Source organism: Gossypium raimondii, chromosome 13, assembly GCF_025698545.1.
Source record: "Gossypium raimondii isolate GPD5lz chromosome 13, ASM2569854v1, whole genome shotgun sequence".
NCBI lineage: Eukaryota > Viridiplantae > Streptophyta > Magnoliopsida > Malvales > Malvaceae > Gossypium > Gossypium raimondii.
In genome coordinates, this window is record NC_068577.1 from 3405573 (window position 1) to 3419143 (window position 13571).

At 33.2% G+C, this 13571-nt stretch overlaps 2 protein-coding genes across 3 annotated transcripts; one reads left to right on the plus strand and one right to left on the minus strand.

The window, feature by feature from the left end:
* The first annotated feature begins 1621 nt into the window (after window positions 1-1621).
* On the plus strand, window positions 1622-5694 carry LOC105783767 (peptidyl-prolyl cis-trans isomerase CYP40). Of its 2 annotated transcripts, none has more exons than XR_008192953.1 (9): window positions 1622-2108; window positions 3004-3504; window positions 3975-4062; window positions 4172-4224; window positions 4406-4527; window positions 4745-4820; window positions 4998-5035; window positions 5125-5188; window positions 5280-5694. XR_008192953.1 is itself a non-coding variant. In XM_012609410.2 (9 exons), the coding sequence occupies exons 1-9, from the start codon at window positions 1875-1877 to the stop codon at window positions 5294-5296; spliced, it is 1176 nt and encodes a 391-aa protein (XP_012464864.1). In that variant the 5' UTR covers window positions 1630-1874; the 3' UTR covers window positions 5297-5694. The 2 variants fall into 2 exon arrangements, 1 of the variants encoding a protein (XP_012464864.1); XM_012609410.2 differs by having other exon boundaries at window positions 1630-2108; window positions 4406-4510.
* Window positions 5695-5953: 259 nt separating this feature from the next.
* LOC105783768 (uncharacterized) lies at window positions 5954-8746 on the minus strand. Its single transcript, XM_012609411.2, has 5 exons — window positions 8347-8746; window positions 6941-7137; window positions 6705-6803; window positions 6481-6532; window positions 5954-6395 (listed from the first exon to the last, which is right to left on the minus strand). Exons 1-5 carry the CDS (start codon window positions 8492-8494, stop codon window positions 6241-6243), a joined length of 651 nt encoding a protein of 216 aa, XP_012464865.1. The 5' UTR covers window positions 8495-8746; the 3' UTR covers window positions 5954-6240.
* Between the last annotated feature and the right edge of the window lie 4825 nt (window positions 8747-13571).

The following is a 13571-nucleotide window of genomic DNA, read 5'->3' on the forward strand; positions in this document are numbered from 1 at the left end:
TGTTTTTCCTGCTTTTTGCCTATGAAAGCCCCCATAATTCCGCCTTGGGTGGGCTTCCCATTCAATCGCATTCCACTACATGTACTTTTGACAATACGATTAGGTTAAACAATGGCGGTAGAATCAGATTGGATTGAGACTTAAATCACTTAAGTTGGATATTGGCTAGTATATTAGTTGGTTGGGCGGTTGAATCAGTTAAATCAATTTTTATAATTTATAAATATTTTTATATTTTATTTAATTAAAATCAGATTGATGTTCGAATTAAGAATTGATGGTTTAAGCGGTTCAATTACTTGTCCGATTTTTAAAATCACGGATTAAACTAGTACGGTACCCCGTGTTTCTCATTGGGTTACTTTTTTTTTAAGTAAAAAGTTGAAAGTTAAAATAGGTTTTAAATTCTTATATTCTTGGTAGATTCGAAATTTGGTCACTCATACTTTTATTTTCAAGAATTTAATCATTTAGTTTTGATTTAAAATTCAAATTTAATTGCTAGTTAAAAAAGATATCAAATTTTTATGAAATCAAAAGATAAATGATTGTTTTAGACATAGATTGTTTTAGGTCAACTTATGGTCATGATCCCACTACTATGTTTAAATTTAGGATTTAGTATCTATATTTAATATGGTTCTTGTACTTTTATAATATCAAGTTAGTCCAAAGAGTTGATCCATTTAATTATTTGAGTTAAAATACTCATTCCAACTTATCATATTGAAATAGATTTTTTGTGTGTGTTGAATAATGCTTTAAAAAATTCAAGTCAATATTTTAATTATAACAATTAAAGATGTTAACAATTTGGATTAACTAATATCATTGTAAAAGTAAATGATGAAATTATGTCAAATTAAAATATAAAGCTTAAATTCCAAATATGAGCATAATAAAAGGATCAATGAGAGAAGTGGGCATTCTTTTCTATATAGATACATAATTTTCCCTCTAAAACATCTTTTTAATATATACACAAAAATCTATATAGCCACGATAAATTAAAATGTTCATTTTAAGAAAATTTAGCTTCATTATTTTAACCGAAATAATTAGAGATAATAGCTATTTAAAACATATTAGTGCCATTATTTTTAAGAAAACATTTTTAGAGCTTTAATGTTAAAACAGATTAAATTGAAATATTAAGTTTTAGGAAGACCCAAATTTAATTTTTTTATTGAATCGAGTGGTTAAAATGGATTAGATTGAAACATTATATTTTAAGAGGAGTTAGACATAGAATTAAACCATGTAATTAAGTGGAATATGATTTAATTATTAAAAAAGACACAGAGAAAGGCAAAAATGTGGCAGCTTATCCAAACATCTTACATTGACATATTAACAAACATGTTGTGCGCAAAATTAAGGTTATTTAACCAATCAATTATAAGTTGATTATCTGAAGCTGACAATTTTGGTGTAGGGTTTGATGAATTAAAAATCTATCAACAAAATCAAAAACAAAATCCCAAGATTTGTCTTTGCGTACAAAGTACAATACAAAGCAGAATCTCTCAATCATGGCTGACATCTCTCCGTATGCTGCCTGTCTTATGAGGTGTAAAAACAATCAAATCATTTATAGAAGGTAATCAATGCCCCCTGAAAGAAAAGGAAATACATAAAAAAGGGGTTATTGTTCAATTATTTTATACACAAAAAAGAAAAAAATAAGCAGTGAGAGAGAGAAGGGGGAGCAGCAGACCAGTGCCTCGCCGAAACTTCGAAGAGTCACAGACCCCAATTTTTTTAATGGATAATAAATAAATTAAAAAAGAGAAAATAGTGGGACTAGGGTTTTACGGATGGAAGTCCCTAGAGAGAAAGAGTAGGTAATTTTTTTTATTTATATATGTGTATGTATGTATAGGTACAAAAGAGAGAAAGAAAGGAAAGAAAAGGGAGATTATTATAGTATGAGTATGATGAGGAGGCAACGATGTTATTTGGATATAAGCATTGGAGAAGAGCTTGAAGGAAGGATAATAGTGGAACTGTTCAATGATGTAGTACCCAAAACTGCAGAGAATTTCAGGGCTCTTTGCACTGGTGAAAAGGGCATTGGCCCTAACACTGCTGTTCCTCTCCACTACAAGGTCCCTTCTTCTCTTTCTCTCCCTTTTTGTTTTACCTTGTTGTAAGGATTTTGCTTTCTGGGTCTTTGCTGGTTTTGCTTATGGTTGTATGAAATGGCTTTTGTGCCTTTGAACTTGTCCAAAGTCATGGGATTTTCTTTTCTTTGTGTTCTTGGAATGAAAGATTGATTTTTTTTTCCTGATGTTGTATATAAGTAATTCATGCTGATTATTTGTTGTCAACTTGAATCTTCTTCTTGTTGTTACTTGTTTCCTGATTTTGCTGATGGATCTTTTGAACAAGAATATCTGGAATCACTTGGAATTTTGTTTTGGTTGTTTACTTGTGTCAATCTCCAAGTTTTTGAGGTTTTTCTGTGATTGTTTCTTCATTCTATACTAAAAGCTTCAATCTTTTTGATCATCCTCAACATTCCTTGACATCAGTTTCTGGCAACCAGCATGTCATTAAGGATCAATTGTTCTCATCTTTTTTGCTTTAGTAATGCCATGTTAACTCATCTTTAATCAGATGGAAGAAAGTAGAGATGTCATCTAACTTTTTGTGATGCTACCAATGGTTTGTCTATGAAATGCTCTTACGCTGTAGTGCTGGTTTTGAGACCTAGAAATAGAAAAACTTAGGGGGTACTTGCTTTGACTTAAATCATATTCATGATCTTGATTTTAATTTCCATTTTCCAGAAAAGTTATTCCATATTCATTCTTGGACTCAAACAATATGATATAAGCCTGTACTTTTGATCTTCAAAAATTGGATATGTCATTGTAATGCAAGTAGCATATTGCATAAAATGTGTATGAATAGGAATTTCAATGTTAAGTGATCATGCATGACTTTGGATGGGAATTTTATTTTTGTTGGGATTGAACGATATATGTGTTTTCATTTCAGGGAGGTCGTTTTCATCGGGTTATTAAAGGATTTATGGTACAAGGTGGAGATATATCTGCTGGAGATGGTACTGGAGGAGAGTCAATTTACGGTTTGAAATTCGAAGATGAAAATTTTGATATGAAACATGAAAGGAAAGGGATGTTATCAATGGCGAATGCTGGTCCTAACACAAACGGTTCTCAGTTCTTCATCACTACAACTCGCACTTCTCATTTAGATGGGAAACATGTTGTATTTGGCAAGGTTGTCAAAGGAATGGGAGTCGTCCGTTCAATTGAACACGTAACAACTGGTGAAGGTGATTGTCCCACCGTCGATGTTACAATTGTCGATTGTGGAGAAATCCCAGAGGGGGCAGATGATGCGATATCCAATTTTTTCAATGACGGTGATGCTTATGCCGATTGGCCAGCTGACCTCGATGAGAGCCCTGATGAGCTCTCTTGGTGGATGACTGCTGTGGAATCTATCAAGGCTTTTGGAAATGAACATTATAAGGTAATGGGATTATGCATGCTTATGTTATGTGCCTTGGCGTAGGATCTAGTCACAAGTCTAGACGAGAAAGAATTCTTGCTTCGACCTATGGTTACTCAAAAGGCAGATTCGTCCTTGACTGAATCCCCTCTCAAAATAACGTTTCTTTTTTACAGAATAATTGCTTATCTCTTTATTTCATATAGATCGTTAATAACAAAGAAAAGAGTCCTAATAGAATTCTTAACTTAGAGTTTATGAAGGAAATAAAAACTTAATATAATAGAGAAAATAAGTAAAACTAAAACTCTTAATAAAACCTGATATAATAAATAAATAAAACTAAAAACTCCTATTGCAATAAAAGCATCCACATCAGTTTATTAGTGCAGTAACGGGTTAAATACCACATAGCAGTTGCGCGCTACCTTCTTGCTTAACGCGAAATTTCAAGATGGTCTCTTTTTGTGCTAACGGATGTCCTTTAATAGAAACAAGACTACAAGATGGCACTCAGAAAGTACCGAAAGGCTCTACGCTACTTAGATATCTGCTGGGAGAAAGGCGGGATCGATGAAGGTGATGTCTATTTTCTTTTGCTCTACACGGTTTCATCTTTCACTTATTAAGTAGTATGAATCCTAACGCACCATGGTCGGTCTATGTATATTATGTTGTGGCTCTGCAGAGAAGACTTCAAGTTTGCGGAAGACAAAATCTCAGATATTCTCAAATAGCTCTGTAAGCTTCATTCTTCACTCTTTGACTGAATCCATCAATTGTTGGGCACTATATTTACTTTCTAAATACCATGTTAGAAAATATAACTTTATTCTTATCTTGTCCGCCAACTTGTAATTTGGACTGATGGTAGTCATCTTACATTTTTTTTTCTAATACTTGGTAAGTTATGTTGCTTTAGGCTTGTAAACTGAAACTAGGGGATCTTAAAGGTGCACTGTTGGACACAGAGTTTGCTATGCGTGATGGAGAAAACAATGTGAAAGCCTTGTTTCGCCAAGGCCAGGTTAGTATCTCTCCTAGGTAATAGTTTTTGATCCCTTGGATGCTGTCGGCTTTGGTGTGTACTTGGTCTGAGTTTATCATCTGTCAAGGGAAAAAAAATGTTTAGATGCATAACCATAGACCTTCCTTAGAAGCTACCTTTACGGGTTTGCTACTTGGTTATGTTCTTTATGCTCTGCACTTTTGGTCCATTCAAGCACATTACGGTCCTAATGATTTCCAATACTTTCTGCAGGCAAACATGGCACTTAATGATGTTGATGCTGCTGCTGAAAGCTTCAAGAAAGCTTTGCAATTGGAGCCAAATGATGGTTAGTGGTGAACCTTGATTTGGCTACAATCGTATCATTACCCTTTTTTTGATCTTTTTGAATGCGAAATGGGATTGACTAGATCAAGGCAGCTTGTATCGTTACGTTGTTGATGTTGTTAATTTGTGGAACTTCTTGAGACTTTTTTTACGACTTCTGCAATATATTGTATTTCAGGTGGTATAAAGAAAGAGCTTGCTGCTGCTATGAAAAAGGTTAGCAAATAAAATCGAATTACTCCTATCTTGTAGCATTACATATTTTACAAAACAAATCTGTTTATGCAATAAAACTTGGTGAGTAGATCAATGATCGGCGCAATGAGGAGAGGAGGCGATACCGTAAGATGTTCCAATCAGACACCACTGGTACGTTGTGTCTGTCGGCTCTTTGGCATGCTTTTATTCTTTTCATGTCTTGAGATGGATACCTGATGTTATCTGGAAATGCGCAATGCAGGTGCAGATAACCAATGATAGTTAAGAGCTTCAATTGTCTTTTTTGCCATTTCGTATTGAGATAGTGTTGCTTGGTTCAGGCTTTCTTGATTAGGATCTCTTTACCTAGGTATGGATTTTCCAGCTAATGAAAATCGCAGACGAATAATGAAAACCGTAGCCCTTTATCGTAGGTGTCATGTTGATTTAACTAAATCTTCCTCGGGTTTCAACGGAAGCAGAGGAAGAATTCCAGCAAAATTCAAACTGTACAAAAATCCGAGGCTTGAACCAATTCTTGATTCTAATGAGGCTTTTCATACATAGGAAATTTAGACCCAGACTGCTCAATTCCTTTTGTATTTTTTACAGAATTTGGTATAAAATGTAGAATCTTGACTTGGTATGAAAATTTTATAAAGCCTGCTGTTCTTTTAGCACTTGTTGGCCATGGATTATATAAGGCCTGCTTCTATTCTTTTAGCACTTATTCAGGTCATTTGGGTTAGGTTATTTCAGGTTAAGTTAGACGAGTTTGGGCAAACTGATAAATTTTTTTTTTAATGTTAAATCGAATTCGAGTTGGAATCAAAATTTTCAAGTAAATTTTAGACGTACACCTTGGATAATAATGAACATTTAAGACCTTATATAACTAATATAATCATACAAGGTCGAAAAGCAGCTTGCCTACCATCAACGTTTTTATATACACTTCTACATACACATACCATAACAATGAAAACAGCTGCCACACAAAACGCAACACGAATAGTGCCCCCGTTACATACATACATACCTACATACATACATACGTACATACATACGTACATACATACATGCTACTCAATCACATTCACAGTCAGAAGTCTGAAACCACATTCCTCTTCTGTACAAAACCTAGTGTAGCCTTCTTCACACATGATTCATATTTACAGCTATTCAGTAACGGCAAGGGGAAGGGCATAAACATGTGTTACCGATCATAGAAACCAAGTTCCTTCCTGTAAAAGTTCAACAGTTGCTACCTGCCTCACACGTCGCATAAGTCGCCTTCTGCGATAGATGCCGACCAAACGCAGGATGAGTACCAGAGTAATGGCGGAAAAATCAAACACTCTTCCGATTCCAACGCCCCCTGCAAACATCATATCCTAATGTAACAATAATCATCAAATCGTCTCCTACGGATGATAAGGTGTCTCAATTTTAAAAGAGGATACCTGTTGGAAGGAAATCAAAAGGTGTGGCTCTGTAGATGATACTTAATACCATCTGCAAACATGACAGATAGAAGAAAAGAGTTTTAAAAAGCAGTAAAAACAGTCATGAAGCTTGTTTTAGTGACATGACCAACTGATTCAACGTAAATACACATGATGCCTCTCTCAACCGATACATTTACAGAAGAAAAAGAAATTTCTGGTAAATATTGAATCAGCTTAACTGCAAAAAGGCGCATCTCGGCAATATATGTGTCATTTGCATCAGGATCCATCAATCCTTGGAATATTTTCTTCATGAAGAATGGTAACTGACGTAGTTTCTGCTAAGAAGAGAAGGAAAAAAATGTTAGTGGCCTGCTTGCAACTGAACAAAACATTCACATAATGTGGCGAAAAATAAACAACAAAATCACTTTGCAAACTCAGCCTATTAAAGGCTAAAGACTAGCAGAAATACCTGAATGTATCCGAGCGCACCTCCTACAAAGAGAAGGTTATACCTCTGTACGCTTTTAAGTACCTGAGTAACTTCTTGGTCCTGTTGTTGTTGCAGCGATGCCTCGGGCATCAAGTTAACAATCTTGCAAGCACACATGGGGCACTTGCATGGGATGGACGCTGATGAATAGTTCCAGAATTGCAAAATGCAACTGCCTGCCAAAACCAGAAAGGAGTGGGAACAAGTTGAAAGAACCGATTTGAGGAAAGTTGATTCAAGATCATATATGTATGTCGTTCGGGAGTATTTATGGACAAATAACTCAACCCTTTACTCCAAAAGCAAGTCTGAGTTCGCTATAGCAATAACTACGTCAAATGAACAAGCTTTTGGTAGAAGAATGACAGCAATGTCAAACACAGAACGCAGCAGCAACTCAGTCAAATACAAACAGCGCAAACGCCAAACTCTGTGACACCTCCCCTTCCTCTTATGATCCGTAAGTTGAGGTAAATTTCTAGCATCTAATCATGTCCACATGATTGAATGTCAATCCCATTAAGTTACAAGGACTCGAATGTATCTGACACCAGCATGGTTAGAATTTTTAAAAATTTTCCGTGTATTTGAAAGATCTTGGAGGCCAATGGTCATATCTTTATATCCATATGTCTAAAAATGTGTCGAACGCGGATGCTTCAAGAAGAAATGAAGAGTCCAAGCAACAGAACCAATATATATAAAGAAAAGGAAACAAATCCTCGCTGAAAATGCTCGTACATTGTAACTTATACGAGAAAGAAATATGCAGGCAAAGATCCCATAAAAAGCGTCCACCTTCTCTATAATTCTTTAGAAAGTTTTTTTTTAAAAAAAAAAAAAAGAGAGAAAGCAATGAGGCAAAGGAAACTTGTTTCCTAGTAGCACGGATTCTTTTCTTCAAGCAATGTACCACCTAATTCATGCCGCAAACAGGACATCAGCCCATAAATAATATGATAGCAAATTTAATATTCGAGCTCGAAATTTTAAGATCACATAATGTCTATACTATGTATGTATTTTCTCCGAATTTTATCTTGGTTTAAGTCTTCTCATGCACGTCATGTCCGATGATTATTAGTTTGGAAGCTGATCTTGGTTATCAAAAAAAATTTGTTTGAGAATGGTTTCCTACAGATAGCTTCCTATGAATTCAAGATGTTAAGTAATATGAGAAAAACTCTGATGAAAAAAAAAAAAAATATATATATATATATATATATATATATATTCACGAATCTTAATTCATGCTTGCAACTAAAATTTGAACATCACTTGCAAATTTCATGGCACAGACCCTATTTCCTTTGAAAATTTTCTCAAGGACCAAACCTAAGACATGTAACATCCAAATAAAAAGGAGGAGGAAATAGAAGAATTACCACAATACCAATGGCCACAATTGGATCGACAAGGAACGGTGAAAGAACCAAAGCAAATTGGGCAGCAATCATCATCAGGAGGGGTTTCGGTAAACCTCTTATTCTCTCTAGATTCCTCAACGTTTCTTTCTTTTACCTCTGTTTCCATTATCCTCTCTTTTCTTTCTTTCTTTCCTTTTTCTTTTTCTTTCGTTTTTCTTTTTCTTTCCGCTTTCAAAATGTATTGCGCAAGATATTTTCCATCACTTTCTCAGGAAAATGCGGCGTGCTAAATGTAAGAAGTGTAAAAATGTAAAATGCGTGCCCCTCCATAGATATATTCCCGAGTTTCCGCTTAGAATCGCGTAATAACTGTTTTGGCCTTTCGGTAGCCAATGCCAAATCTGCTCTTTCTTTTCCATTTTTTTTAGTATTTGCATAATACAATCCTTTGGTGGATTTTTGACATAAATTTAAGAAAGATTCTGATATGGTCCATTAATGATGCTTTGATAAGCATGGTTTAATGATATGGTCAATTTTTTATTCAATTGCTTAAAAGTAATCATAATTCTTCCCGACCCTTAAATAGAAGGATAAACGCAGTTCAGCACGCTCAAATTTATGTCATCCTACATTGACAACAATGTCAATGCTAACACATATACCATATACTATATATTAGTTTTTGTTTGTTTACCTCATCTATGAGTAGCACGTTGTCAATTGTGAACTTCGCCAATATATGCAATGCTCGAAAAATGGAGTGTCTCCAATTTACCACATCAAAGGTAGTTGTTTCGACTCTCCCTTTCATGAAGCACATGTGGAGCCTCATCAAATTCACATTAGTCCTTTTGCTTCTCTTCCCCACCTAGCTAGAAAGGATATCTTGAATCTCATAAGATAGATCACAACAAGTCCAAGTGCCAAGATTTGGTGCCAAGGCAGTCAACCTTGCTTATAAATTCCCTTCATTATCCTTAAAAGAGGGCTTTCTTCTACTTCAGAAACTTTTCTTCTTAATGATGGATTTTTAATCTATCTTCTTATTGAGTGGCTTTCAGCACTTTACCACCGTATGAACAACCATTCTCCATCATCTTCTTTAGGCCTCAACAATTTATGCAATGAACATTGATGACATGACTCATTTTGAAGTGACCATCCCCCAAAATCCTATTGCAATCACTAATCCCACCACCCAACACACTAGCCAAACCAACAATCCCCAACTGACATGCCTTTACAACGATGCATATGAAAATTGTACCACCAGCAAATTAGGTATCACACTCTATCCCCCCTCCCCAAATATACGTGTGATATCAACTTCCAATGAAACTCTAATAAAATGAAAAAAAACAAATATTTGGGATAAATATCAATTTTATACATGAACTTTTGTAATGCCTCAAAAATTCTAAAATGACACGTGACATAATTTCGGGCTTGAATATCAATGAGAAAATTTACAGAATGACTCAGATGAGACTTTTATGAAAGAAATTTAACATTGGAGATAGAAGCAGGTTAAAAGAATTGCTAAAGTGAAAATATAACAAAAAAGACCAAATTGCAAATTTTGAAAACTACGAGGACTAATGTATACAATTATCCGAATATGGAGAATATTAATTATTATGGATTATTTGACATGAAATGGATTATAATGTGATTTGGTGTGATGAAAATCACTTTTGGGACTAAATTGGAAATTTTGAATAGTACAAGGATTAAATTGTAATTTTTCATTTTGGTTGGAAAAAGAGTTAAAGTGAGATTTTCATTACTCATGGAGTTATAATAAAGATTTATGATGAATTATGAACTTAAGTTTGTCTAAGTATTGAATTTTGAGAAGAAGTCTCAAAAAACTAAAAGAGACAAAATGATAATTTTGTCGAAAAAGGATAATTTAGTCAATTCTCAAGGCTTCAAAAATGGAAATAATATTTAAATATGATATTTGGTATATTGAACTATTTCGGATCGTTTGTACCTCGTATTAATGGAAATGAGCTTCAAATTGGCATAAAATAGAGTTGAAAGATGTAAACATGCGCTCAAAGCCCATTATAATTGGTATTTTAAAGATGAAAAAGAAACCCATCAACTCATTCTCTTCTTCTCTAACGATAGCAGCAAAAAACATGGAAGCTTCCACTTACTTCTTACATTTACTTACTTATTTCATTAATCTCTCTCAAAATTTCCATTATCTACATTAAGATTTCGATAAAATCTCTATAAAAACTACCTCCTAAACTCATCATCATCATCATCATCATCATCAATTTTACCAATTTCAGCTTAGAGTGTATGGAGCTTTTGTGAGAGAAGATGAAGCTAAAGTAAGAAAGCTTTAACAATAGTAAAAAATGGTTTTCTACACCTCCATTAATTGATATTTGTTGAGAAATGATGTGAAAAAGCTTAGAAAAAGTTTATATTAATTATAGGTTTATGGAAAATGAGAAAACGGTGATCAATGGAATAAAACTTGTGGAGTCTTGATTTAGTGTTGTAAAGCTTCCATTAAATATCATGGATACTCATCCTTTTCCTAAGTTATTAAGCTTAGGGTTATAAAGTAATATTGTAATAAAGTGTTTAATTTTGTTAGTAACAATGTGAAATTCCATGGCATGATGTGTATAATAAAACTCTAAAATGTGGAAGAAAAATTATGAGCGGCCATGTGATGTTTTGTTAATTAACTATGAGAAATTGAATTCTTGAGTGTCATGGAAAAAATTCTAGGCATGTTATGGTATTAGTGAACATATATGAACCTTATCACTAATATGAAAAGATTGAATAATGGCATTATGGCTAAATTATGTTAAAATGTAAAATCCTGCGTAATTTTGACAATAGTTGATACAAGCTAAAATGTGGAAATGGTCATAATATGACAAAGGAAAATTGAACACTGGAAATTTTTATAAGGCCTAATTAACAATATGAAATGAAATGTATATGTGAAGACATTTGGGTGCCTAAAAGTAGTGTTAGGCAAAGGATTTGTCTACCTACGTTATGAACTCTGAAAATTGAAATAAAAGATTCTAAGCAACTGTAAATCATGTTTATAACTGAAATGAATATATACTCATATTATGAGAAATGAAAATGACTACTAATTTTTGTTTTAATGGCGTAAGCTGTGTAAATTTCATTGATTTCTGTTAAAATAGCACAAGTCACGTGATCTTTACTGAATTATGGTTTAGTGACAAATTTCATGGGAAGTTTGTACTAAAATTGAAAATTAAAATGAAATAGAAAATTGTACTAAAACTTATAATGATCTGATATGAAATCTTCTGATAAACTGAATTAATAAAACAAAGCCGTAGTAGCTTAGTGAGTTAGTTAGGATATGATTGACATGCTAATATGGGACTTCTGTTGCTTCTGATAGGAGATGCAGTTTCGACCATGGTTTAGCCTTCGGGCATAGTACTTTTGTTATTAGTACTTTAGTAGTTATGATACTCGCACTTCTGTGCTTCTGTTATTGGCACTTTGGTGCGATCCTATTTTTATCTTCGGACACTAACACTACAATGTTTCTATTATTACGATGTGTTGGTTGGTTAGTCTTGAGTATTCAACCTTTGTCCCTAAGTCTACTCAGGGTGTAATTAATTACAAACTGATTAATAAGATGGACCATGAACACAAGAAAATGAGTACCAATGATGGTTAAACATGATAAAAAGCTAATAAGCTATATGAATTGTAAATAACCAAATGGAAATATAAGCCTCTAAGAAAGTGGTGTAAATGAACGACTTAACAAACTGTGGTATGATTGAAAGCCTTAATGCGTTATTAAGGTGAGTTAATAATTGTGTAAGATCTTAGGATGAAAATTGAAATTGAAAGGTAAAATTCATAAATGAATCAAATTTCAAAACTAGAGTATATGCATAATAAAAATGGTTAATAAATCATCAAGCTATAAGTTGAGGCTTAACTTGAAAATTCACATGAAATGGTTAAATTAATAACAATGTGGCTTAAATAAACTTAAAAACGATGATTCATCTAAAGGGCTCAAGGTCATTAAAGACTTAGGATAAAGTTTGATTATCCTTATTACTTATTGAGCTTTATAGCTCACGTGTTAGTTGTTTAAAATGCGTAGGTACAAACTTGTCGAGATGTTGCTATGATAGCTAGGGAGCATCTCATCACCCGATGATCCTATAAGGTTGTTATTTTTAAATGTTAAAGTGAAATTTGTATTATATTAGTGGCATGTATACTAAGTCTTGTGATGAATATAAAGATTGTAATGTGAATGACATGTACTTAGGGCATCAACGTGTATAAAAATGTTTATTTCATATGTCAAATAGTGCTTGAAACTTGGGTCATAATGCAGTGGTTGAAGGCATCATAAATTAGTTAAAGTTCAAGAATGTGCAAAATTGTAAATAGTTTCAATACCGCTTGAACAGCAGCGTAACGAAATTAATATTAACTACATTAATGCTTGAGCAGTGGCTTGAGCTATCTAAGCAACTCCTTGGCAGAAAAAAGAACTAATAACTCCAATACCACCTAGGTGGGAGCTATTGACGCTTGGGTGGCAACTTAACATACTTTTACTCTTTTTGGTTTTACTTATTTTCTTATAAATTCTTTAAGGGTTTGAGTAACCTTTAACAAATTAAGTAACATTCATATATTTTACAAATTACCTAGTTCTTTTGTTTTAATTGGCACTAAAAGGTTTTTTTCTACTTTGTTTTGAAAGCATAAAACTTATTTTGAATAGAATTTCAATAATTTTTTATTATTTTATAGAAAAAAATATTTTATCATTTATTTTCTTAAACAAAGTATTGGTTTTGCTTCGAAAATGGCCCGTTAGTGTCTCACATACGTATCAGCCATCGGAACGGGCGAGGGACGTTACAACTTTAGTCTAATGTGCAATTTGATACATAAACTTTGTTTTGGTGCAATTATACACATGAAACTTGAATTGTGGTTCATATATATACATGAAACTTTGATTTTGCTTAACTATACACATTTAAAGAAATAAAACATACATTTATTTTCATATCGGATTAATATAATTGTTTGTATGCAATATAACAACATAAAATTATACTAATTCGATAATGTTATTAGTAATTTGTGAAAATTGAATCAAATCAAAATTTCATATATAAAATCGTAAAAATCAAAGTTTACATATGACATTGCATATTGAATCAAAATTA